The sequence below is a fragment of the Bos grunniens genome, chromosome 5 (genome assembly GCF_055505025.1).
Source record: "Bos grunniens cultivar Pamir isolate PY7600 chromosome 5, Bosgru_T2T1.0, whole genome shotgun sequence".
NCBI classification, from domain to species: domain Eukaryota; kingdom Metazoa; phylum Chordata; class Mammalia; order Artiodactyla; family Bovidae; genus Bos; species Bos grunniens.
The window spans coordinates 89,734,977-89,762,459 of NC_141169.1; the positions used below are offsets into that span (position 1 = coordinate 89,734,977).

At 38.0% G+C, this 27,483-nt stretch overlaps 2 protein-coding genes across 33 annotated transcripts in view; one reads left to right on the plus strand and one right to left on the minus strand.

Moving 5' to 3' along the window:
* Positions 1–1,176, plus strand: part of RECQL (RecQ like helicase) — a 34,309-nt gene extending 33,133 nt beyond the window's left edge. For all 8 annotated transcript variants that reach the window (XR_015164201.1, XM_086401818.1, XM_086401821.1 and 5 more), the window contains one exon: positions 421–1,176. Coding sequence is in view for 7 of the 8 variants with exons in the window: in XM_086401818.1 (XP_086257944.1) it covers positions 421–573 (153 nt within the window). In the remaining variant the exon portion in view is untranslated. The remainder of the gene's footprint in view (positions 1–420) is intronic.
* On the minus strand, positions 625–26,767 carry PYROXD1 (pyridine nucleotide-disulphide oxidoreductase domain 1). 25 transcript variants are annotated; one of them, XR_015164211.1, is made up of 14 exons: positions 26,650–26,767; positions 25,359–25,599; positions 23,735–23,815; positions 21,257–21,363; positions 19,065–19,184; positions 16,476–16,604; positions 12,750–12,823; positions 9,254–9,414; positions 8,451–8,551; positions 7,040–7,175; positions 6,050–6,167; positions 5,066–5,188; positions 3,015–3,152; positions 625–1,490 (listed from the first exon to the last, which is right to left on the minus strand). XR_015164211.1 is itself a non-coding variant. In XM_086401836.1 (14 exons), exons 5-14 carry the CDS (start codon positions 19,134–19,136, stop codon positions 1,242–1,244), a joined length of 1,296 nt encoding a protein of 431 aa, XP_086257962.1. In that variant the 5' UTR covers positions 19,137–19,184; positions 21,257–21,363; positions 23,735–23,815; positions 25,359–25,599; positions 26,650–26,767; the 3' UTR covers positions 625–1,241. The 25 variants fall into 25 exon arrangements, 15 of the variants coding, with proteins under 15 accessions (XP_086257962.1, XP_086257959.1, XP_086257960.1 ...); XM_086401836.1 differs by having other exon boundaries at positions 6,055–6,167; XM_086401833.1 differs by having other exon boundaries at positions 6,055–6,167; positions 9,245–9,414.
* Positions 26,768–27,483: the final 716 nt, after the last annotated feature.

A 27,483-nucleotide genomic window follows, 5' to 3' on the forward strand; every position in this document is an offset into this window, starting at 1 on the left:
AATTTAGACTAGTTTTTAAATGAAGACTAGGGGTTTTCAACCTTTTGCAATGTGAAAACTCCATTTTAATGTCTGCTGTTACGATGCACCCTGCTCTCATGACCTTGCCTGTGGTCAGTGCTAGCTGAGAAGTCAGCTTGTGCAGCAGAAGTTGAAAACCCCATCACAAACTAACTGCTCTCCAGCCTGCAAAAGCTCAGCAGGCACCAGTGTGTCCAAGGACATGTCAGGTATTCTTTATGGTCTTGATAGCACAGCCCTTCCTATTCAAGATGGGACTCATATTGGAAGAAATTTGAAAATAAAAACAATAACAGTGGACACTTAAAAGAGCTGATTAATATAGAAGGACTCGATATTAATCTCCTGAGAAAATGAAATAGCTGAATTTTTACCAGTGTTTGTCTTGTTGTTTTGCAGACTGAATCACCTCAAACCTGTCATTGTGAAGGAACTGATAAAAAGAGGGAAGAAAAAACTCCAAGGAATTTCCTGAAGAGGTCTGCAAACATGCTTCAGCAACCTGATTCTAAGAATACAGGGGCTAAGAAAAGAAAAATTGATAATGCATGAGATGACTGTTTCTAAATTTTCCAAGAAAATAACTTATGCATGGATACACTATTAGTTTTGTAGTTAATCAGAAGTTTAATTTTAAGACAATTTCATTAATATTTTATACATATGGAGCTACATTTTCAGAATTTATCTCTGAAGTATTGAAAACTTGAGAATTTGGAGACATTCTGAGGTCTTGAGATCATGAATTGCATAAATTTACAGTATGAAACAGGAAAAATAAATTAACTTTATTGTAAAACCCTTTAAATGTAAAATGCGTAGGAGATTAAGTTCATGTAACTTTGTTAAGTTCTTTATGCCTTGTCACAGCTAGCTGTATTTTTCTTTTCACACAACTGGCTTAAGCTTCTTGAAACCACACCCTGCCTTTCAGGGTCAAAGAATGGCTCTGGTATGTTAACCAGACACCACACTGTTGGTTAAGTAGATAACAAGCTAATTTGTTTCAAAGCTAAATCACAAATGAATGTCTCTGAGTTGAAAACACAGAAATGAATACTGCAGACTTATCTTTACATAATTAGTGGTCAATTTTGTGTTAGAAAAAAAAAACCCTATAAATAAATTATTTTAACTTCAGCTGGTCATCATAAATCTGTGTAATCCTCTGACTTTTTAAATCTTATTTGGAACTTGATATAGCTCTTGAAATGCCCTTTTTAGTCAAAATAATCTTCTATATCAATATTTGGATCCAGCAGATCTTCTCCATATGCTGAAAGGTTCATCTGGTTTAAAATTAAATTTTCAAATGTTTCTTCTAAGTCAGTTTCACCAATTAAGACAGCACCCATCATTCGCCCGTTCTGCAGGACGGCTTTGATGTACTCCTGCCCTTTGGTACACCTCAGCAGGAGTTCATGGTTTGAACCCAAGCCCTGTGCATTGTATTTCCCCAGTAATACAACCTATATAGAGAAATAGAAAAATGTTATTTTAGTGAGTACTTAAGAAGAAACAAAGTACACAGTTATTTTGTGTTTTCCTAGAATGGGAAATCACAAAATTTTACTGTTAAAAGTGCCATGAAACATAATATATGTTTCATAATATATATGAAACGAATTGCCAGTCCAAGTTCGATGCATGATACTGGTTGCTTGGGGCTGGTGCACTGGGACGACCCAGAGGGATGGTACAGGGAGGGAGGAGGGAGAGGGGTTCAGGATGGGGAACATGTGTATACGTGTGGCGGATTCATGTTGATGTATGGCAAAACCAATACAATATTGTAAAGTAATTAACCTCCAATTAAAATAAATATTAAAAAAAAAGTGTCATTTACAAGGAACCAAAGAAAACATTTGTACAGTATGCATTTACTCTACAGATGACACTACCATACAATGTATGCTGCTGCTGCTAAGTCGCTTCAGTCGTGTCCGACTCTGGGTAACCCCAGAGACGGCAGCCCACCAGGCTTCCCCGACCCTGGGATTCTCCAGGCAAGAACACTGGAGTGGGTTACTATTACCTTCTCCAGTGCATGAAAGTGAAAAGTGAAAGTGAAGTCGCTCAGTCGTGTTCGACTCTAGCGACCCCATGGACTGCAGCTTACCAGGCTTCTCTGCCCATGGGATTTTCCAGGCAAAAGTACTGGAGTGGGGTGCCACTGCCTTCTCCGACCATACAATGTATATGAACATTAAAAATACCTAGTGAATATACGAACATGTAGGACGTGGACTACATCAGCCTAGAGTTAGGATTTAAAGGGTGAATAAGAAACTGAGTTAGAGCTTTCATGGGCAAATTGTTGAATCTCTCTGAAATTTATGTATATATTTGTATGTGTATGTTTCTCCTTGTCAGTAAATGAGGAGGAAAAAACCTGCCCCAGAGTGATGTAAAGAGGGTTAAATAATATGTAGGGGGTAGTGCCTGCTCATTCTTGAATATGAATAGCTGTTAGTTCCCTTCACAAAGGAGGACTGAATTTCAAATAAAACTCAGAAATGTACCATCAGGGAACAAATCTGGAAGAGATTGTTTTCCCCCCTGAACTACACGAGTTCAGTGAGAAGGTAGGTCCGACTATCAGATGACCAGAGACCATGGTTAGGTGCTTCAGTCGTGTCCGACTCTTTGCAACCCCAAGGACTGTAGCCCACCAGGCTCCTGTCTCCCTGGGTTCTCCAGGCAAGAATACTGGAGTGGGTTGCCATTCCCTTCTCCAGGGGATCTTCCCAACCCAGGGATCGAACACAGGTCTCCTGCACTGTAGGCAGATTCTTTACCTTCTGAGCCACCGGGGAAGCCTCCAGCAATAATACCAGTTATGGGTTTGTAAGAAATGAGGAAATCTGTCATTTTTTGTACAGTGATTAAAACCAGATTAAGCTCTTATTCACATGAGAAAATTAGATGACTGTAATTAGTTATAAGACTAACAAGCAGGAAAGGTACTGTTAATATTTGTCTATCTATCTTACCTTATAGTTAAAAAATTTTGTTACATGAGCAAAAAGTTCAAAGCTGAAATCCATGTCAATGGACTCTCCTACACTAGCTGCGGCCATGCACTTTGCTGCATACCATCCCATCTGTCTAGCCTGGGTCCACAGCCTCATCTGAAATAAAGAAGGTCATGCAATTTAATTTTTCATTATCATTATTTGAAAAGTGTTACCACCTTAACCTAGTACAATTCCTTACAGTGCATGACAGTCCCCGAGAACATTTACACCTAGCTTGTTAGGTAACTGCCTGGATCACTGTCACACTGACTGCTTCTGGTATTTGATAATTCTTACCCCTCATGTGTGGCAACTAATGTCTTGTGTGTGTGCAAAAAATAATAACCGTAAGCATGGATATGAGCTTTAAGAATTTCTGAAAGAAGTGATAGTTTTTTTTTTTTTAAAAATTCAGTCTCCTCTCTAAACAAGGTTAGGTCTGGTGAAGTAAGAAGGCAGCTTACAGAGCACACAGTAACAACTAGAGAATGGCCAACAGAAGTGGCCTGTGATACTATACTGCTGCACTGTTACTAATGCATTTTAGCCTCCAAGTTCCTTCAGTTTGTGTCTTGGACTATGTGAAACAATTACTGCTTATGCAAATTAAGAGATGAGTTTATTAGAGTCACTCAAAGTAAGAAACACCAGTTTATTTTAGGATATTTCTTTCCTATACTAGAGTATGAGGCACATGAAGGATGTAATTTACATATTCCCTGACTTCAACCCTTTTGCTGTGCTGTGCTTAGTCACTTAGTCATGTCCAACTCTTTTTGATGCCATGGACTGCAGCCCGCCAGGCTCTTCTGTCCATGGGGATTCTCCAGGCAAGAATACTGGAGTGGGTAGCCTATCCCTTCTCCAGGGTATCTTCCAGACCCAGGAACTGAACTGGGGTCTCCCGCATGGCAGGCAGATTCCTGACCAGCTGAGCTACCAGGGAAGCCCAGCTTTAACCCTTAGTGGGCTGAAATGTTAACAACAAAAACAGCAACTCCAATTCCTAATTGAGTTTGCGACAGATATGCCATAAAAACGACATAGGATGTCACTGTAGGGAAAACTGAAAGCAAGCTAGTTTGAAGCATTTTAGAAATATGGCTGACATTATCCTCTTGCTGATGCTATCTCTGATATATATAAAAATAATAAAGCTGATTCTTAAAATACATCTAGTTCTTCTTCTACTTCACACCCCAGTTAATCTGAATGAATAATAGCCCGACCAGTGGAACTGGTCTTTCACCAAGGTAAGTGGTTTTTGTTTTTTACTGGAGTATTACCAAGGTAAGTGTGTTGACTGGTTCTTTTATCTGTAACATCTACCTTTGACGCTCCTCCTCCTAAAACACCAGCTCTGGCCACTGTCTAGAGTATCTTCCTCTAGGACTTCTGCCCCACCATCACGAGGCAGGCAACACTGTGACAGCAGGGGGAAATCTAGATCCAGGTGGAAGGGGTTGTTAGGCTGAGGAAGGCTGTTCACCATGGGAACATCCTTTCAGTAATTCCCACAGGGAACAGATCATCAGAAACAATGTATGGTTTATAATCTCAGTGTGCTATTTTTTTAATCTAAAGCTGTGCTGTCCTAAATCATAGCCACTAGTTACATAACTATTTAATTACAAGTAAAATTAGAATTCACTTCCTCAGTCACAGCCACAATTCAAGTGCTTAGTAGACAGGTGGCTAGTGGCTACCTGACTGGACACTGCAAAAGTACAGCATGTATCTGTCATCACAGAAAGTTCTGGACACTGCTGGTAAGCATCTGAGCATGAAAAAGTAACAGTCATAATTTTTAAAATTAAGACATCCCAGTCTATTCCATCACTATGTAATACCTTACCAAAAGGGAAAAATTCTAGAGTTTTGTTGTTTTTGTGACCAAAAAACCTCTGATAGCTTCCCACTTGAAGTAGAAAAGCTGGAAAACCAGAAAGCTGCATTTACTCGTGACAGCTCCTTTATTTTCAGATGGACTCTCTGATAAACACCTGTGATCAGGTATGCCGGCTTACCTGCTGCCAGACAGGGCTGGGATGCCAGGCAGCCGTGCAAATATCACCTGCAGCGTAGATGTCAGGGAGGGACGTGTGCATGTGGTCATCCACCTTCAGGCCACCGTCTTCTCCTACATCAAACTAAACAATGTTCCTCATAAGCACGTGGGGTAAGGAAGAGGAAACATGACTTTTTCGTTCTGAAGTAAAAGAACAAGTCAAATTTCTACATGTTGATATGCTGACTTTTAGTGAGGAAAGTGAAACAGCTGCCAAGTTTAGACAACTAATCTGAATTTCCAGTCAGTCAAATTCCTACTAAAGATGAACCCATAGCATTCTTGGAACTTCAAATTCTTAGAACATCAAAAATTGCCAATCAACATATGACCACCCCACTCAGAGTTACAAAAATATTCTTCAGTTACTACAAGCTTCAAATGCTAAAAAGCAAAAAATACATGCTGGTTTCTGTAAAAGAATCACTTTTTAAGAATTCATAGAAGTATCAGTCTCTGAGGCCCACTTCCAAGGGGGCGCTAATGGCAAAGAACCCGCCTGCCAATGCAGGAGATGTAGGAGAAGAGGGTTCGATCCTGGATCGGGAAGATCCCCTGGAGGAGGGCATGGCAACCCACTCCAGTAATCTTGCCCGGAGAATCGCAGGGACAGAGAAGCCTGGCAGCCTACAGTCCATGTGGTCGCAAAGAGCTGGACAGGACTAAAGTGACTTAGCATACACTTCAGTCTCTTACCAACATTTAGATAAATAAAGCGTGCATTATGTCACCTTAAATAATGCTGGGATGTTAACTGCTTAAGGATTTGACAGTAAAAAAATACTGAACATGAAGACATGAATATAAATTAAACTGTTTTCAGCCATCTTAAATTACAGTTCTGTGTCACGCTTCAAATGAACAATGTTCATGCTTGAGAATTAGAGATCTTCACAAATAATTAATACTTTAGCAATGTTCACAGTGAGACAAAAATTTTCACCTTACATTGTTGCCACAGAGAAAAGGTTCTATATTTGGTGTAACTCCTGTAGCACTGACAATGAAATCGCAGCCATATATCTTTTCATTGGTCAATTCCACATATACAGGCCATATTTCTTAAAAAAAAAAAAAAAAAATTGTTCTCAAGTGTAATCACCACCAACAGCCTGTAACATTATATGAATATGACGAGTAAAACAAAGAAAAATTAAATGAGGCAAGAAGTGACTTTAAAACAGTAACTCAAGAATATTTACAAGGTACATTTGCTAAAACAATTTTAATATGACCAATTCCATCTTCTTATTTTGGGTATAATCACGAAACCATGGCAGGCATTCTAAACATTTTCCTTCAAATTTAGACACAAATTCTAACAAAGTAAATTGATAATCACTTTATAAATTATTTCTTTAAAAATCTTTATTAATAAATTATACTCCATCAGGAGTTTAGTCCAAGTAGGTTACTCATTTTTCAAAGTTTTCCCTTATTATTGACATTCAGACAATCCCTTTTCCTATGAAAAAATTCAAAGAATTCAGAGCAATGGGATATCTCATATAGGAGGTTTAGTTGAATATATTTCATAGAGTAGTTCTCATGGGAATGTAGGATAGGAATTTCAGGAGATCTATACCTTAGTTTCAACTTATAGATTTCAATCTGTCTGACTTTGAGGATGTCACTTCAACTCTAAGAGCATCAGCTTTTTAGTTTTTATTTTTTTGTCTTGATCTACAATACTCTAATTCACTCATAGGGGTATGATGGTCAATGAGCCCTGCATAAAATGTTAAGCTCTATAAAACTTAATTTATTAGAAATTGCAAAGAGTTAAGTACTGAAAATGAAATGATTTACATTATTATGGTTTTATCTTTTCACATTTAAATTTTATATGGAAGTATGGAGTTTAAATATAACAATAAAGCAAAATTGTCTTCTTTTTAAATAAGTGATTATTTTTTCTTATTTCATCACTTACCTTTATCAGTAGTAACTGACTGATCATGATGGTCTCTTGGAAAAGTCAAGGACTTTTTCTCAGAAATTCTAAATTCTTCCTGAAGGTAAATTTTCTTTACTTCACACATGGTTTCAATGTGAATTTTATGAGAAAACTAAAATAAAGAAGTACTGGTCACCATAATATTTCCAGAAAGAAGGATGGGTTACTGATGATGAAGAAAAAATTTATAATACCCTTACAGAAACTTAAAAAAATTCTTATAGTAGAAGTGAAAACACATTTAATGCTCCCAAATATGCCTCTTAATTTTGTGTATGGAAAGAGTGAGCAGAAACTCATTTAGTATTTAGAGATCAAGAGTTGAATTGGCAAGTGGCACAAAGGGCATACTTTCTAATAGAAGCCTCATCAATAACTACATGTATATATATTTTTATTTATTTTCGGCTGTGCTGGGTCTTCGTCGCTGCACAGGCTTTTCTCTAGTTGCAGTGAGAGGGGGCTGCTGTAGTTTCAGGGCACAGGCTTCTCATTACAGAGGCTTCTTGTGCTGTGGAGCACGGGCTGAAGGGCACGTGGGCTTGGTAGTTGAGGCTCCTAGGCTTTAGAGCACAGGCTTAGTGGCTTCACGGCATGTGGGATCTTTCTGGATAAGGGATCAAACCAGTGTCTCCTGCATTGGCAGGCAGATTCTTTACTGCTGAGCCACAGGGAAGCCCTGTATATATTTTAAAATTATAACTGTTACGGACTAAAAAGTAAGTTGACATATCCCGACTGTTATATTCCAGAACCTTAGTAAAGTGCCCCTTAGGTAGGAGATACTCAACAAATGTTCACTGAACTAAAACTGAAGCTGCAAGTTAAAAATACCACTAATTGTAGAACCTGAAGGTGCAGGAATAAATGATTTTGTGTGATTTCCATCACAAAATTTAATATACTGTGAAGCCAGGCCCACTCCAACCTAATGAAGGCTGAAAAGAAATCATACACAGTAATAAAGACTGTATATGTATTTCTTACAATATTTAAATATCATACATAACCTTTTAACCACAAATAACTAAAACATCTAGTAAATGAGTAAGAGCAACTTATCTGCTTACGCCATTAGGATATTAAATGTGTAATTTATTTAGAATCTATCTAATAATCTTTAGAATAGACTGCACCCAAAGAGACCTTTGAGAAAAGATTAATTTAAAATAGGATGGCTGTGTTTACTAAAGCCTGTGTGTATGGAGATCTATCTCTAAAGTTCAAATGTGCCAACTGGCCCCGGAGTCCATTCCTAACACCATGGATTTGAAGGAAAATGACTTGGCCAATTCTTTGACTACAGGCTTAATAACCAGTCTTTAACAAACAGTTCAAGAATTTAAAATTGAATTTAGGTATGTTTAAACAGTACCTGAAAACATACCTCTTTTGTTCCTTTAAGATCCAGCCCTTCGTGCCAGTCAGGCCCCAGGGCACTGCCTACGTTACCAGCATTAGCTCTGGCTTGTGCTTCCTTTTTCCGTCCTGAAGAGACAAACTCAGTTCAAAATCCAAAGGATACAAAAACTGTCAGGCAGAGAATTATGTTTGCGTTCAGAAGTTTTTAGGTAATGTAATAATTCTCATATACACATTCATACAGCAAGACTAAACTTATCTATATTATTTTATTCATTAATTTTTTGTGATATACAGCTACAAAATGGATAATCTTTCAATTGAGTGTTGTGTATAAACACATATAGAGTGCTTCATGGATGTTATAATCACTGGTTAATATAAAGAGTAAGAAAATCTGACATTAAATTTTGAAAAATTTGTCAATTTTTAGTGTGACCCAAACTTACAAAATTCTTGTTCAATTTTATAAGCCAAACATTTAAGAAAAAAAAAGCTCTTTTAAACTAAAAAACTGTATTTGTTTTTAAACTCACTGCATTTTATAAACTTAGTTGTTGAACTGTAGCATCTGCCTGCACAGATGTAGATGGGCTGGTTTATTTAATTCACTTTAAGTTTGCAGTTTTAGTTATACATATTTTTCATAAAAAATATATCCTACATACATATACGTGTGTGTCTATAATCTTAAAAGTTAAAGAAATATAAATAAATATTATCTATAGTCCTATCAAAATATTTTGCTAAATTTTCTTATAGCCTTTTTCTATATGGTTAGAAAGTAAAGTTTCATTTGTGAATGAATGAGCTACATACCATACTTACCTTCAGTTGTATATCTGGTTCTTTTTTGTGCCATTTTAGCCTCTGGTTTTTCATCAATGAGCTTTGAAGTCAAGAATTCAGCTGCTCCTGCATCGAAGAAAGTATTCCCAATTGCTTTATCTTTAATGACCCAAATTACTTCACAGCCTTCAATTTCATACCTAAAAGGAATATGAAAGTTACTTAGAGCAATTTCAAAGTGTAAGAAGAAATCTTTGTATGATAAATAACAATTACCTCTTAGGGCAAGAGTAAAGAAAATATTTTAAGGCAAACTGAGAATGACTATTAAGCAGAATATAGCACCGTTTCAGGGTAATAAGAGTTAAAGTAGAATAATAAAGGAAATTTAAAGTTTATTTAGAGAACATATACATGACAAATATATACACTGAATCCCTGGAGGCTGCTGCTGCTGCTGCTGCTAAGTTGCTTCAGTCGTGTCCGACTCTGTGCGACCCCATAGACGGCAGCCCACCAGGCTCCCCCGCCCCTGGGATTCTCCAGGCAAGAACAATGGAGTGGGTTGCCATTTCCTTCTGAATCCCTGGAGGAGAAAATGGCAATTCAGTATTCTTGCCTAGAGAATCCCATAGACAGAGGAGCCTGGCGGGCTATAATCCATGCGGTCACAAAGAGTTGGATACAACTTAGCGACAAAGCATGCACACATATGCACTGAACAGCATATACAATTTTTAATGAATATCACCTGCTGCTGCTGCTGCTGCTGCGTCGCTTCAGTCGTGTCCGACTCTGTGCGACCCCATAGATGGCAGCCCACCAGGCTCCCCTGTCCCTGGGATTTTCCAGGCAAGAGTACTGGAGTGGGGTGCCATTGCCTTCTCCGTGTTCAATTTCTAAACACAGTTATATGAATGTCCCCCAGGGTTCCCAGGAGTGAGCAATGCCTGGTTTATCTAGTTACAGTGTAATCAGTAATGGAAGGATGGATGACAAATAGTTACAATATTCAGACAGTTATTCTTTGCAAACAAATATTTTATTAATATGTACTCAAAGCACATTATGAAGGACAGAGAAAAAAGAAAGAGAGTTACAATGAAAATCTTAACTTTGTTGTACAGGAAATGATTACCCTGCAATGAATTCCTTTCATCTAAGAAATTTCCAAGACATTTAGCCAAAGAAAGACCCAGGTCACAGAAAAATGAAGGATCTTAGAGGAAAAAAGGAATGCCCAGGGTATATAGAAAACACCTTCCATTAATGTTCATGAGGTAGCAAGAGCTTCTGGGCTTCAGCAGTTTTCTATCTAGGTTTGGACACTGCGAATGTGGTTTTCTTAATAGTCTCTCCACAAAGTCCCTGGAGTTCACTATAATTTATCTGCTCTTAATACGTGTTTTGGTACAAATGAATGGGGACAATCCTGAACAAACAGGATATATGGTCATCCTAACTATACTAGGATTTTATTTGAAACTGCAATGGTAATCAGTGTGTTAATTTCACTGGTTTTTAACATCCATTTATGGTAAAAAGTGTTACCACTTTTATTTCTCAGAGTGACATAATATAGTTAGGTTATATGATTTTTCAAGGCTAACAAACATGTAAGCTGATGATAGAAGAATGTTTAGTACATCTGATCCAGGTGTATCTGATGTTCATGCTTTTTGTTGTATGGTAAAGGAGCCCTTTGCCTTCTCCAGTGGGCCTTTATTTCTCCTCCTCTCTTATGCCAGCAGAGTACTTAATAGTTACTAAATTTCAGATTATCTGGAGACCATTCTATATCTCATACTGCTCAGATCATATAATATTGCTGGTAAACAGAAAGCAGAATACACATAACTTTTATATTCCAATTTTATACACAATTTTTTTTTTTTTTTTGTATTTTAAAGTAATGTAGCAACATAACACATAGCAGTATAGCTTAAAATAAAATACTGATGCTTGACCAGTGGGCCACAAGTAACCACCAGAAATAACTCCTGGATGTGCTATACCTCACAGGATGCCCTCTAATCCTCTTATCCTATGAACTATGTCCTCAGAAAGATGCATAAGCAAGAAGGTTATCATCACACTTTGGGGAAATTCTGCTTTCATTTTTAAAACCACTTAAAAAAAAAAACAGAGAACAATGAAGTATTACATTTTGTGAAATTATGAAAAACTATGTCTGCTTGAAAAAGAAAGGAATAACCTACATTTGGAAACAGAGATAATAGCTGAAATGAAGGCATACTGAAGAAATCAGTATTAGCATCAGAGTCTGGACATGTCATTTTTCAATAAGACAAAAAAGCCTAATCATTCAGTTAATCTAAACCGAGAGAATAGCACTACATGGGCACTTTCTTAAACAATCAGAGTTTACTGAATATAAAATTATGAATTTTATCCAAGTATATGGTCTTCAAACTCCAACCTAAATAAAGAATAGGATTAAATATTGTGAGACTTGGAAACTTTTTGAATGTGAGCAAACTTTTCAATGTTTATAATAGTATTAAGTTCCACTTTTGGTGATAACTGATAGAGAAAAATCTGTCATATGTATGTAAGGATTTGAAGCCCCTCTTACAATAAATCTATGCCTTCTTCTTCCGGCCCATTTGGTCTTGACTCTAGTTTTTTCTTTGCATTTTTCCATACAATGCCACAAACTTCATAATTACATTAATGACTGCCAATGCTCATACTCAGGCAATCCAAGAACTCTTACAGGCTTCCATTGAGATTCACCATCCTCTAAAAAGAGGCAAAAAACCTAGTCTCAGGGCTGGAACAAATGAAAGAGAGCAAAGACAGGGTTTTGGCAGATTCCTTATTTGGATATAAATTTGTCCTCTTTGTAGCCAGACCCAACTTTCTGGCCTGAAAAATATTTAGACTAGTCCATGTCTGCCATCTGCGGAAAGATAAAATCACAAGGACAGTGCATCAGTGCTCTGGAGACTACAGCAGGATACTGCTTAATGGTTTGCAAACTGTAAACACCATATTAAGATGACAGTTTTTCATATTAAGGTGTTCACATTCCCCAAACTTCCAGAAACCAAGAGTTACTCCCGTTACGTGGGAGTATCACGTATCTTGAAACAGAAACTCACAAACTTTGGGTTTCACGGCCAGACGGGTAATGTAAATGAGAGAAGCAGGATGGGGTATAAGCAATAAATAGCTAAGGGGACCATGGGCAGGACTCTCTAAAGGTGTACGTATTTAAACTGGTTTTCAATATAGTACATGCTTACAAGAACACATGCATGAGTCAAATCTAACCAGCCGCCAGTAAGACCAAAAGCTTTCCTGAAACTCTTTATGTTTCATAAATTAACCTTCTCAACTATGAATTATTTCATAAAAGCTAAAAAAAAAAAAGTGGATTTTCTCCTTGAAAATATATGAAAAACAAGTATCCTTATCTTTGATTTTTTCAGGACAAGATATTTTCTCGTCTACCAATAACAACACGAATCACAGAGCAATCCTTACATAATATTAAAAAACATGTACTTACACTAATTCGAGTGCGATACCACCATTCCCTATGATCATTATTCTCTTAGCTTTAGTAAGCTGTTTCTGAAATTCCTGTATCAAAAAGAAAACGACAAGTGTTTTGTAGCATGGGCACTGCCTGAAGCAAGAGGCTTTACCGATAATCTCTTTCCCTCTCTGCCAGGATGTACCCTCCTGATTAATATAATAAATGTTGTCTCCGTGTTTCACCCCAGATTGCCTTTATAGCAATGCTTCTTCTAGCTTTCTTTGCCTTGTATGTCATTACACTCAAATGCAGCTTGAGGCTCTGCCTTTAGCTTACTACATTCCCAACTACTGGACCAAGTCAATTTACCAACATGACACTGAGCTACATCCTGGATACAGGATTCTTCCTGTCCTTCTAGTCCCTCAGTCGACACTTTCCCTGCAGTCACTCAGAACTTACAGAAATGAGGAGCACAGTGGCACAGTGGTTCAGAGCACAGACTGTAGAGTCCCTCTCTCCAGCAGTTACTAACTGGGTGGCCTTGGGCAAGCTGCTTAACCTCTCTGCACTTCAGGTCCTCCCAACTATAAATGAAAGTAAGAAGTGACTACATCTCAAAGTTTTTTAAGCATTAAGTAAGATGATGGAGGGTAGAAGGCAATGGCACCCCACTCCAGTACTCTCGCCTGGAAAATCCCATGGACGGAGCCTGGTAGGCTGCAGTCCATGGGGTTGCGAAGAGTCGGACACGGCTGAGCGACTTCACTTTCACTTATCACTTTCATGCATTGGAGAAGGAAATGGCAACCCACTCGTGTTCTTGCCTGGAGAATCCCAGGGATGGGGGAACCTGGTGGGCTGCCGTCTATGGGGTCATACAGAGTCCGAAACGACTGAAGCGACTTAGCAGCAGTAGCAGCAGCAAGATGATGGAGATAAAGTTGTTAGGAGTAGCAGGCACATAATAATATCTAGTATTTGTTTTTGAAATGTTATCACCACTGTAAAACAGCTAATTGATGCCTCCACTTTCCATTTCCCACCAAAAAAGATCACAATGAGCTTGGAGAAAAAGTGCCCAGAAATCATTCTTATGGTACTTTCCGAAGTAGAGATAAGTCCCATTGCTTCAGGATGACAGCTGAACAGCTGAAGCAGTTAGCTTAGTCCCCCCATCTCAGTTTCCTCTCTGTAGAGTGGGAGTAATGACTGCCACAGGATTTTCATGAGGACTGATGAGTTCATGTACACAAAGGACTGCCATAACATAGTTATGAACTCAATCCTTCATAATATGAACCTCAAATGTTCACAAGAACAAAATCAAGTTCTTCTAGTATTCTCTAAAATTCCTATTTAAGATTTAAAAAATTGCTATCAATTTTACAGACGATGAAATCTTATTCAGTTCAGTCACTCAGTCGTGTCTGACTCTGTGACCCCATGGACTGAAGCATGTCAGGCCTCCCTGTCCATCACCAATTCCTGGAGTTTACCCAAACTCATGTCCATAGAGTTGGTGATGCCATCCAACCATCTCATCCTCTGTCGTCCCCTTCTCCTCCTGCCTTCAATCTTTCCCAGCATCAGGGTCTTTTCCAATGAGCCGGTTCTTTACATCAGGTGGCCAAAGTATTGGAGGTTCAGCTTCAGCATCAGTCCTTCCAATGAGTATTCAGGACTGATTTCCTTTAAGGTTGACTGGCTGGATCTCCTTGCAATGCAAGGGACTCTCAAGAGTCTTCCCCAACACCATAGTTCAAAAGCATCAATTCCTTGGCACTCAGCTTTCTTTATAGTCCAACTCTCACATCCATACATGACGACTGGAAAAACCATAGCTTTGACTAGATGGACCTTTGTTGGTAAAGTAATGTCTCTGCTTTTTAATATGCTGTGAAATCTTATTATGTAAATATAAAATTACTACCTCATAGGACAGAACAACACTGAGCTTGAGGTAAGACAGGAGTATTGTGACTGGAATCAAGATGTTCTTGGCAATAAGGATCAATGAATTCTGAAATAAATTACCAAAAGAAGTTGCAAAAGGTTCTGAAGATAGAATTTCACCTTTTTGGGATAGTTTATCATTGTTCCTGAGCAGAACAAACCATGCAACTTTTTCAGTTCTAGGATTCTGTTATCACAAAGATCTTCTGAATATTAATTTATTTGCTAAGAAGTAAGTTTTGGACATGCTTTGCCTTTTGAGAAAAAGATCATTACATCATTTAGGATACAAATCACATATTCCCAATCAGAGTAGAATAATGTGTGGTTTGTCTCCTGAGAAATCTGTATGCAGGTTAAGCAGCAACAGTTAGAACTGTACATGGAACAACAGACCAGTTCCAAATCGGGAAAGGAATATGTCAAGGCCGTATATTGTCACCGTGCTTATTTACCTTATTGCAGAGTACACCATGCAAAATGCCAGGCTGGATGAAGCACAAGCTGGAATCAAGACTGCTGGGAGAAATATCAATAACCTCAGATATGCAGATGACACCAGAGAGCGTGTCATCTTATGGCAGAAAGCAAAGAAGAACTAAAGAGCTTCTTGATGAAAGTGAAAGAGGAGAGTGAAAAAGTTGGCTGAAAGCTCAACATTCAGAAAACTAAGATCAGGGCATCTGGTCCCATCACTTCATGGCAAATAGATGGGGAAACAATGGACACAGTGAGAGACTATTTTTTGGGCTCCAAAATCAATGCAGATGGTGATTGCAGCCATGAAATTAAAAGATGCTTGCTCCTTGGAAGAAATCTATGACCAACTTAGACAGCATATTAAAAAGCAGAGACATTACTTTGCCAATAAAGGTCCGTCTAGTCAAAGCTATGGTTTTTCTAGTAGTCAGGTATGGATGTGAGAGTTGGACTATAAAGAAAGCTGAGTGCCAAAGAACTGATGCTTTTTAACTGTGGTGTTGGAGAAGACTCTTGAGAGTCTTTTGGACTGCAAAGAGATCCAACCAGTCAATCCTAAAGGAAATCAATCCTGAATAGTCACTGGAAGAACTGATGCTGAAACTCCAATACTTTGGCCACCTGATGCGAAGAACTGACAACATGGAAAAGACCCTGACGCTAGGAAAGATTGAAGGCAAGAGGAGAAGGGGGCGACAGAGGATGAGATAGTTGGATGGCATCACTGACTCAATGGACATGAGTTTGAGTAAGCTCTGGGAGTTGGTGATGGACAGGGAAGCCTGGCATGCTGCAATCCATGGGGTTGCAAAGAGTCAGATATGACTGAGGACTGCACTGAACTGAATGTAAGTTGTAACCTTCAGCATAGACATTATACCTGAGATAACACATAAAGAACATGAATAAAAACAAGATAAATTATTAACTGTTAGTTGCTCAGTGTCTGACTCTCTGCAATCCCATGGATTGTAGTCTGCCAGGCTCCTCTATCCATGGAATTCTCCAGGCAAGGATACTGGAGTGGGTAACCATTCTCTTCTCCAGGAGATCTTCCTGACCCAGGGATTGATCTCAGGTCCCAAGTATTGAAGGTGGGTTCTTTACCATCTGAGCCACAGAGAAGCCCTAAATTATCAACTAAAACTAAACTCAAACTGGCAGTACTAGAACATTATACTACTTTTTGGTTTATGAGTCATGAAGAGTTTCTTCTGCTGCTACAGTTTAGAAATTAACATTGTAAGTATAGCACTTTGATTCAAATGCAGAAAACGTCTAAGAAGTCTTCATGTTTCTTTCGCGTGACCCAAATGTTACCTGCGCACTGTCTGTATCACGGATTCCTAACACATAAGGATTTCCTTCACATATCAATTTTGGCTTTGCTCCAGCACACAGACAGAGCTTCTTATAAATATGCTGATTGCCATCTTCAGTTAAAACGCACTGTAAAACCGTACAGGAATGAAGAGAGGAGAAACATTTATACACGAGTACAGTTATGAAACATTCAATACGGCAAAAGCAAAAAATATATTAAGGTTTCCTCTTGGAAGCACTCAATACTTTGCTACAGCAATGACAAAGCTAACTAAGTACAAGAATGTGTTCTATAACTCAGAGATTCCTAATCCCTTAGGAACCATGAACCATCTAAGAAATCTGGTGAAAACTAGTCCTTTTCTCATGGGGGGGAAAAGGTACATTACCAAAATTTTGGATAAAACTTTGAGAATCTCATGTCTGGAAAGGTATGTTGGCCTTAAAGACTAAACATTTAGAAATTTTTAAATTGAGCATTCTGATGAACATTTCCTTGATAAACACTCTAATCTCAAAGGGAATCATTATAAGCAGACTCATGGTTATAATCATATCAGACCTTAATATCTGTTATGGGTGCAGAGGAATAGTTAATGGTAGAAGAGGTAACAATAGCTTCTGAATCTAAAAATTCAGAAGTGCTGAAAAAGTGTTTATGCTCTTAAGTACAAATTACAATCGCATTACCAGCACACATCATGCTATTTGGAGATTACATTTTTCTGTAAGTGAAAAGCATGTTAACCTTAAATCCTAGCATGTACTGGCTTTAACTATATTAATTTTTAATTAGTGAATTTAGATGAGTCTAAAAATACATATCAGAGATCCATGGTTTTTGTTTCTTAATACTGAATGGGTATCCATGTAAAAGTAGCATTTAGAAAGCAGATAGACATAAGCATGTGCTACGATGAGAGATGTCAGACTTTGCTGGAATGGTTTTAGGAGTTAATCTTTGTACCTTGTGTTTGATTTATAAAATTTAGCAAATAACAAAGTACATACCCACTGAAATATGTTACATATTTTAACTCTTCAGCTATATAACAAATACAACATAAAACCAATAAACCAACAGAGAATAATCATACAGAAATGTTATACAAGTCTTCCTTTAGATAATCTGGTTACAATTTTAATGGAAGTTATAGGCACTGACCAAATTTAAAAAATTATCTGCACCTAGGTACTATAAAAACAAACACGAAACCTCTTTATCGACTACTGTTAAATTTTTGGAGACAAAAAGGTAAACACATCATTTCTAACTCACTAAATATGAAGGATGGATCACAGAAGGCAGACATGTGTATTATACAGGACACATTTGGCACTCTGACTCATTCAAGTGCCCTAATACGTCAGTTCCCTCACAATTCATTTGTATACTTCTGAGCCTACCTCAGTGTGCAGATTCACTGACATGGGTGTTCTATGGAACAAGTGTTACCATTACAAATATTATGAAATTGCTGTGGTGTTTGGATTCAGATTTGTAAAATTTTTCTCATAAAACTCAGTACTTTTTCTTACTTTTATTTTTTCCTGTCAAGTTATTTGTTTCAAACATGATACATAACACCTTCTCCCTAAGGGAGAACTCAAACCTGAGCTGCTTCAGAGAAACAACCACAAACCCTGCTTCCCATCTTACTGCCTGAAGTTCATGTGAAGATACTCTGTATCGTATGACACTGAGACTCTCTGACATCTGAGACTGAGAAGGTGCTTTCTTGAGACTGCCTTAGCTTGGGCCTTATATCATTTTGGACTGTTATAACCACCTTCTAATTTGGTTACTGGCTACTAGCTACTTGTTCTACCCTGGTTGTCTTTGACACTGCTGTCAGATGTTCCTAGAAGAATATTTTATCAACACTTCTTCCACTTAGAATCTCTTTACTATTTATCCACTGATGATAAAATGAACTTAGTTTATTAGCATGACATAAAAAGTTCTTCACAATCCTATTTACTCACTTCTCTGGCCTAGTTGGCCAATATTCTTTCCTTATCCATACCCCAACCGCTTTGACAGCCTCTCTCTCTCCACATGCCCCTTCTCCTCTCTTTGGGTCTCTCAACACGCAGTCTCCACTTCCAGGAATGTCCTTTCCCACGTGGAGAACTGTTACTTCGCCTACCTTTTTAAAACATAGCTCAGTATTTACTCACTCTGTGAGGTCTTCCTAAACACTGTATACCAGAGCTTTGATAATATTTCAACATTAAACACATGCATGTCTGTACTCCCTATTACATTGAGAGTTGCTGGGAGCAGGTTTCTGCTATTACTGCTCCTGTACCCCACACTTAATGCAGTGCCCAGAATACAGTGAACACTATACAAATGTTAATGCTCGTTTAAAATGTAAAATCTAAAAGGCTAACCTAATGATATATCCCTAAGAAACTCACAAAAAGGGTACATTTTCCTAATAGTAACAGGAATCAATGTCACTAAAATTTACATGCCAGGGACTTGGGTGGTGGTGCAACAGGTGGGGTCAAAGGAAGGCAGGCGAGCCCTCTCGCCAAGATTCAACAACAGCAAATGTCATTAAGAAAAAGTCCTCGTACATGCTCTTTGCTCTTTAGTTGCTTTACTCCAGATTCTATAACCTTAATGTTGGGAAAGCGATTTTCTAACATGGTACTTGGTTGTTCTTCAACATCAAATTCTTCCAATACTTCAGAAACCTATATGAGACAAAAGAGATAAAAATGCATACTTAAATTTTTTAAGAATTTTAAATAAAAAATACTTTCATTTCTTTTTTAGACACTATTTATTTCCCATTCATAAAACAGGAAAGTCTGCCAGCTGCAATATACACAGTAGAAAGAAGGCTAGACTCCATATCTTTAGACCTAAATGCAAATACTAGTCCTGCTACTCATGGGCAAGTCAGGAAGTCACTGAGCCTTAGTCTCCTGGCCTGTAAAACGAAGGCTAACACTACTTACTTCTGTACAGTTTAATCAAACAGCTTCTCTATTTCTTTATCCTTGCAGCTTTCTCTTTCTATTTACTAGCTAACGTTACTGTGAGCTAATCTTTGGACTCTTCTTTCCTGTTCTTCAAAATTGTCAGCCTCCTCCTGGACTCACCTTCTGTCCTATCCCACTAGCACTCCACTATGGATCATTTCATCTTTTTTCCAAATCCTTTACTTTCTTGCTCTCTTATCCTTAACCATTAATTACCCTGAAAACTTCTAACCACAGACCAAATTACATCCATTCTCTAGTTGTAAACCCAGTCTGCTACAGAAGACCCACACATGTTATAGACTAGTATTTGCCCTCAAATGCTGCCTGGAAATCCTGCTGCTTGGCTATAACAGTTCTCAAACATTTTAGTCTCAAGACCTCTTTATAGGCTTACCAAGTGAGGACCCCAATGAGCTTTGGTGTTTTTGAGTTAGACCTAGCAATATCTGTTGCATTAGAAATTGCAACGGAGAAAAATTTTAAATATTTCTTAATTAAAAGTAACAATAACAGATCCAATACATGTTAAAAATGATACACTTCTAATGAAAAATAACTATTTTTTTAAAAAAACAAAACAAACTGAGAAAGCAGCCCAGTTTTACATTTTTGCAAATCTCTTTCATGTCTGGTTTAGTAGAATTTAGCTGGGTATCTGCTTCTGCATTCAAACCACTTCTACATTTAAACCATTGCACCATTGTTTTGGTTGAAGTACATGAAGAGAGTTAGCCTCACACAGATACGTAGCCCTTTCAGATAACTGTACATTCTTCTTGATGTTACACTAAAACTCAACAAGTGATGGTTTCTTAAAGATGAGATGCAAAGTACAATTTGAAACTATGTCAAGAACTTTTCATATTGGGACTGTGAAATCCATTAGTCTGTCTTGCACTTTGATAGTTACAAGTCTATCTTGTAATTTCACACATCAGATAATACTGGTTCTCAAAATTACAGAGATCTTCCAAATATTGACACATTTCATATCAATAAATATTTTTTAAAAATCACATTATTATTATCACCAATCTCATGAGAAAAGGCTAAGTACTATAAGGCTCACAGTGAAGAATGAATTTTCCAAAAAATCTAATTTTTGCTTGAAAGCTCTAATTTTGTCATATTGGCAACAAATACCATTGGTTGGTTTCTTGAAGTGACAGGCTCACTTCATTCATTTTCCAAACATGAATGGCCACAGTGGTGTCAGTTTTCTTTCAGGTAAAAGCGATGTTCCATGAACATAGTAGCTAGTTCATCTTGCAACTCAGCAAGTATACAACTGCTTTTCCTTGAGACAATGTTGTACTCTTCATACGCAGAAATGCTTTATGCATACATGTTATGTCATAGAATATTAAAAATATGCACAGTCAAGAGTCAAGATTTAATCACAGTAATATTTTTTAAAAAATGGCTTTTATTTTTCCCACTAACTGTGTGGCAGTCAAGAATACAATGGCTACCAGGGTTAAGTAGCTACCCCTACTTTTATACCATCAGTGCAAATATAGTGAAAAGCGCAATAACATCTTAGTAACATACTTCAGTCCCTCAGTGACTTTTTCAAACTCTCATCATTCTAATGTTCCCTGAACTTATTCTATCCTCTTAATTCTCAGCAAATCACCTTACACACAGAGACCACAAAGAACTCTGACTACTTTCCCACTATCTAGATGTTTCTTTGCTCATGTCCACTTTCCTTGACCCACTCCCACTATTTCAAAGTCAATCCACTGCTCTGTGCTCCAGATCCCATCACCTCTCACCTCCTCAGGGCTCCTTCCTTGTTATATATTCTTTGCTTTCCTTCATCTTCAGGCTTCCCCACTGGTTTTTTAATCTCAATAGGTGAACATGCTCAAGCAGTTCCCACCTTAAAAGAATAAAATTCAACTTAATGCTAGACCTCATGTCCTCTTGTTGTGCCATTCTAAATCTTTTCTACCTTCATAGCCAACTTTTTCAGTAGAGAAAAGTTCATGCTGTCATTTTAGAATTACCTCCCATTAATTTCTCAAAATTGCATAAATTCTTTGAAAGTCACCAATGATCTATACTAGAAATAACCACTTTCCAACCACCATTCCATAGGATCTGACACAACTGACTACTCCTCTTAATTGAAACTCCACTTGATCTCTTGCAAACACAGTAAAACCTTCTTATTCTTTAAATCTCATTTCAATGCAATTTCCTATGTAAAGCCTTCTTTAACTCCCAAAGGTAGGCTTTGGCGCTCTTTCACAAAGTTCAGTATGTATAGATATAAATATATTGGTAAATGACCTCATTTTTTTGCCTCTATCAGGATAATGATCAAATTGTATGATAACTATTTCTTGCATATTTGTTGCCCCAGTAGAGAATAATCATTCTGAGAAACTGACCATGTGGGCTCTACAGTCAAAGTGTCTGGATTCAAACCCGACAATATACTTGGAAACCGACCAAACCCCACTGTGACACATTTATCTCATCTGTAATGCAGGGATAACAACCTACTTCACAGGGTTAAGAATTAAATACATTACTACACTTAAACATTTAGAAGTACAGCATAATAAGTACTCCATAAATGTGAATTACTATTAATTCCTCTTCTCCTTTAAAAATTACACAAGTCATGAATATGTGTTCTCTTAACACTAAACAAATAAACAATACATAATACAGAATAACTATCCAAGTCCCTCTTTACCACTCTTTCTTCTAACCACAATGATAACCATTAGAGACTTTTTGATTCATGTATGGTCTATACTTTTAACTTCCATATCCTGGATGCCTAGCACAATGATAAATAATCTAAGTATTCAATAAGTGATAAAAGGAATGCAATTTCTGACTTCTATACACTTTAAAAAAAAAGGACATTTGCTATTTCAATGCACTTTCACATATATTAGTACATCTTAAGCTCACAACCCTGTTGAGTAAGCAAGGAAGATATTATCCTAATGATGCAACTCAGGTACAGAGATTTGTCAAGGCCACACAGCCAGTAAATAATCGCTAGGCCTAGAACCCAAGTTTTCTCTTTCTACTGTACAACACTTGTACTTGGAAGACTCAGCTATACATCTCTAAGAATGTACTTGTAGCCTATAACTGAATTTATGCTTTTTTCTTTTAGAAATTAAAAGCCTGTTTAATCTGTTCTCTGGTCCTCCCAATCCCATACATAGTTCTTTTGGCTACACCTAAGTACTAAGATATCTTACCTATCTGTAGGGAGGTTATAAAGTGCAACATATGGTCTTAAATTACCCTTGGTCTTAGGAGATTATGTAAATCTTAGGGATTTATGTATGAAAATGGGGTAGGTTAACTGTATACTGATCTCTTCCCTTCCCTGAGAGACAATATTATTAAGAACTTTTAGAAAACACACTTCAAGATTGGAAAAGTGTGTTTGTGGGAGATGGGTAGATTGTTTTTTCTCCCTAAGATCAAATATTTAACTTTTATTTCAAGATTAAATCTATACAAAATGCCAAAAGGAAAAAAAAATACATATTCCATCATCAGAGTGTTATAAGGGAAAACTTGTACTGAATCAAAGACTATGTGAGTAGTCTTCATTGTAGTATGGGAAGAAAAGATTTATGTTTTTCATCTTTTATTCATTTTTTTTTGCATAGGCCCTATAATATACAGAACTATAGCATTACATGTATGTAGTTTATAATATTAAGATATGAGTGCAAAAGTTTTTAACAGATGAGGTACAAGATCAAAAATGTTTGGCGTCTCCTTTTCCATGATACTATGACCCAAATGCTCTTTAGACTGCTATTATAATGTTATGTGTAAAATAAATTCATGGAACTACAAAGTGTTCTGAGATGCTTACTACACATCAGAAGCATTACTTATCTGCAAGTGTAAACCTGGCTCAGAGGTAGTGTTCTTCTGACCTGTATATACACACACACTTATAATAAAGATATACATGTATATTTGCATTTATATGTAGATGCGCATAACATCCTTCCTCAAAAGAGAAACTTTCTGAAACATACTTCTGAGCAGGGAGGAAAAGACGAGAGACAACCAGAAATTTAATGCATTCCAGGTGCTTTTGGTATTTCATGTGAACAACTCTAAACTTTGAGCTATGATTTGAAAATGAGTACCAAAACTGCATTTGTTAAACAATTAAAATACTACAATACACTAATTGCTGTGTGAGTTATTGCAGTTTTTGAAAATTAACACTAAGAAAGTTATATGATGGTTCTTACCTGCTTGAAATTTGTAACTGCTTTAATAACAGGAGAAGCTGTTATCAGGAGAATATCTTCTGATGGAAAATTAATTGCCAACTTATTAAAAAAAAGAAAGGAAAATTATGATAAATAAGTATTAGTACATAGAGGGGTGAGACAGACAATGCAATTTAAACTTAGGAAACTAAAAACTGACTGTTCTCCCTTTAAAGGTCTCCATTATCCTGGGTCTTGGCTATATTTATGGGGTAATGGTGAGAAGCGTTCAACTCTGATATTGATTAAAATGAAACATACATTTACACTACACTCAACAATTACCATGAAAAGGATGAGAAGGAACCACCTTCCTAATTAACAGTTAAACCAACTTCTCTTCATTGCAAAATAACTTCATTTGTCTTAAGCTGAATGAAATCACAGCAAACTTCCAATAAAACACTTAAAACTTAAGCAACTTTCCCAAGTGCTTTGGCATGCCTACTCTTCCAAATGCCCAACCAGTATAGACTCTGAGAGTCTTTTCAAATCCAGAGGTTTAATCTGCCAATGTTTCATCATCTTCCTTAGCTACAACCTCTTTCTTGCTCACTTTAAATTTCCTGAAAAGATTTTCTTAACCCCTGCAGCTTTGTAACTCCATCTATTTTGATCTGTCTCTGCTTGTAATTAGGAAAGACTTTGTTTTTTGCTTGTGCTTTTTGGTTTCCTGTTATGCACGTTAACTTTTAAGAAATAAATGTTATTGTAAAAACCTTAAAAAAAAAAACCACCCTACTGAGCATGTTCAATTCACCTACACATCCATCATTCTTTTTTGTACAACCTTAAATTTTTTTATATCTGACATTATCAATCTCTCCTTTCCTATGTATATTCTGTAATTTATTTCCTCACTTTCTGCTTCCATTATCATACTACTACTATCACCTCTGAGTTGGCCTTCCAGTCTCATATTGACCAGATTCCTCTGCTCCAAACACACTATAATTAATAATCTTTCAAAATTTTTCATTTGATCATATTACTCCATTGGTCACAATCATTTGACTACTTGTAAGTTTTTGTTAAATTCTTAGCATGACTTAAAAGATCCTTTATGATCAGGTCCCTGCCAATATTCCTGGCTTCATCTCTGGTTACCTTCCCCAAGCACCATATACTTTAAGTTTTGCTGCTTCCAGATGGTTCTATGCTTTTTCACTTGAGATTTACACTGCTACCTCCCTCTGAAATATCTGTATTTTCTTGTCTACCTGGTAAACTCTTACTCATTCCTCTATACAGGCATAACAGATACTGCGGGCTCGGTTCCTGACCACTGCAATGAAGTGAAGACTGCAGTAAAGCGAATCACATGAGAATTTTGGTTTCTTAGTGCATATAAAAGTTATGCTTATACTACACATTGTTGTCAATACTAAGTGTGCATAAAAATATGTTCTGAAAGTGTTGTAAAAAATGTACATACCTTAATTAAAAAATACTTTACTGATAAAAATGCTATCAGCTGAGCCTTCAGTGAATGTTAATCTTTTTGCAATCTTTTTTTGCAACAGTAACATCAAAAATCACTGATCAAAGATCACCATAAAAAATAGAGTAATAATTTAGAAGTTTGAAATATTGTGGTAGTTACCAAAATAGGACAGAGAGACACGAATGAGCAAATGCTGCTGGAAAAAGGGTGCCAATAAGGCTTGCTCCACAGGCCTGCTGCTGCTGCTGCTGCTGCTGCTGCTGCTAAGTCCCTTCAGTCGCGTCCGACTCTGTGCGACCCCACAGACGGCAGCCTACCAGGCTCCCCCGTCCCTGGGATTCTCCAGACAAGAACACTGGAGTGGGTTGCCATTTCCTTCTCCAACAGGCCTGCTGAAGATCTTCAATTTGTAAACAAGTTATTTATATGAAGTACAATAAATCAAAGGGCAATAAAATGAGATATGACTGTACTAAGACAAAGGGACATCTGTGAGAAAGGACACTTCTTCCCTAATTCGCTCCTCACCAATTCCACAGGCACCCCTAAGGTAGTGAACACACTGATGAAATGATTTACTTATTTATTTACATTACTCACTAGGCTTTGAGTCTCCAAAAAGGAGGCACCATGCTCTGTTAGTACCAGTCTAATCAGTCCTTAGTACAGTATCTGGATAATAGGTGTTTACTTGATGAATAAATGAAATCTACACACATCCAAAGGCTAAAAGTTAAGGGAAAAAACGTCCTAATTTCTAATGACTTCAACGATTGCTTATATTTACTTTTTACCAATACAATAATCTAGACCCTTCTGGAATACATGTATTCATGTAAAATACATTTACATGTATATATTCCACAGGCATATATGTTGTCCGATTGTGTACTATAAATCAAAAAAGCATCACCTCGCTTCACTTAAGCCCCTGTCGGCTGTTTTACAAGATATTACTGGAGATGACATCTCTTCTATCTTGGGAGTCCAAAGTATACAAAACTTAACGTAAGGACTTCTTTATAATCTAGTTACGATGCACTGAGGACGTGGGCCAATATGAGGAAGCTGGATTCAATCAGGTCATTAAGAAGGAAGGGGGAATTTTCTGGCCAAGTACTTCCTAGTCATAACCCATCCCTCTTCTCCTCGCATCTGCTCTAGCATCACCAGGACCACAGCCAGGTTCAGTTGGCTTTGGGTTTCCCCTAACGACTGCTCGCCATTCCTCGTCCCTGCTCCGGAGGCGAAGCCTGCGAGGTACTAAGGACATCCTCTGAGAGCTAAGACAGAGCCTCTAATACCTAGGAGACGAAAGGGGTGGGTAGGGACAAGGGAAATTGTGAAAGCAACCTGGAAGAAACACTAGGGAAAGGGGGCGGGAGGGAGCCTCGAACGCCAGCGCCTCCAGGGTCTCGGAGAGACGAAATCGCTTGCGCTCCCGCCTTACCTGCTCCGCACAGGTGACACCCGCGATGCCACCGCCGACCACCACGAACTTCCCCGCCGTCGGGGACGAGCACGGAGCCTCCATGCTCTTAGTGGTTTGAGGACTACAGTGGGAAGCCGGAAATGTTTGCACTCCGGGAGAGGGAGCGGCTCAGGACGCCCACTTCCGGCGCATGCTCCTGAGAATCCGCGCTACGGGTGCCTGGGAACTCACACTTAGTCCCTCCGCGCTCTTAAGAAGCCGAGCTACGGATTCCTCGGACTTTTTGAAAAGTTGAGCTACGGGTGCCCGGGGAGCTCATATTTAGTCTCTTCGCGTATCGGCTGTGGTTTCTTGCCCAAGCCAAGAGGCAGCTCATCGATTCCAGGGCTTTGCCTTCCTGTCACCACAGCTGAATGTAGCATTTATGTGTAGATTTTATAAAGATAAAACAAAAGCCAAAGTAAAGTAGATGGGTTGCCAAGAGAACCCGTGTTCTCGAGGGTCAGAGCGTTCTTCGAATAAATGAACTGCTCTGAAGTTCTCACTGTTCCTTCTTGCCAGAAGTTAAGTATACCCTCAGTTTTTAAGTGGGCTTCCCTGGTGGCTCAGAGGTTAAAGCGTCTGCCTGCAATGTGGGAGACCTGGGTTTGATCCCCGGGTCGGGAAGATCCCCTGGAGAAAGAAATGGCAACCCACTCCAGTGTTCTTGCCTGGAGAATCCCAGGGACGGGGGACCCTGGTAGGCTGCCGTCTATGGGGTCTCACAGAGTCGGACACGACTGAAGCGACTTAGCAGCAGCACTTTCACTTTTCAGTTTTTAAACTCTTCCTGGTAAAAGGAATATAGTGCTT

Bases quoted from the DNA above. Each gene is read 5' to 3' on its own strand.
- PYROXD1 (XM_086401826.1), bottom strand. From the start codon at position 26,733: ATGGAGGCTCCGTGCTCGTCCCCGACGGCGGGGAAGTTCGTGGTGGTC. The intron at 6,168-7,039 runs GTAAGTGATGAA...TTTTTTTTTAAG, and splicing joins GTCAGTTACTACTGATAAAG to AAATATGGCCTGTATATGTG. The intron at 5,189-6,054 runs GTAAGGTGAAAA...AACATTGTTTAG, and splicing joins CTTTTCTCTGTGGCAACAAT to TTTGATGTAGGAGAAGACGG.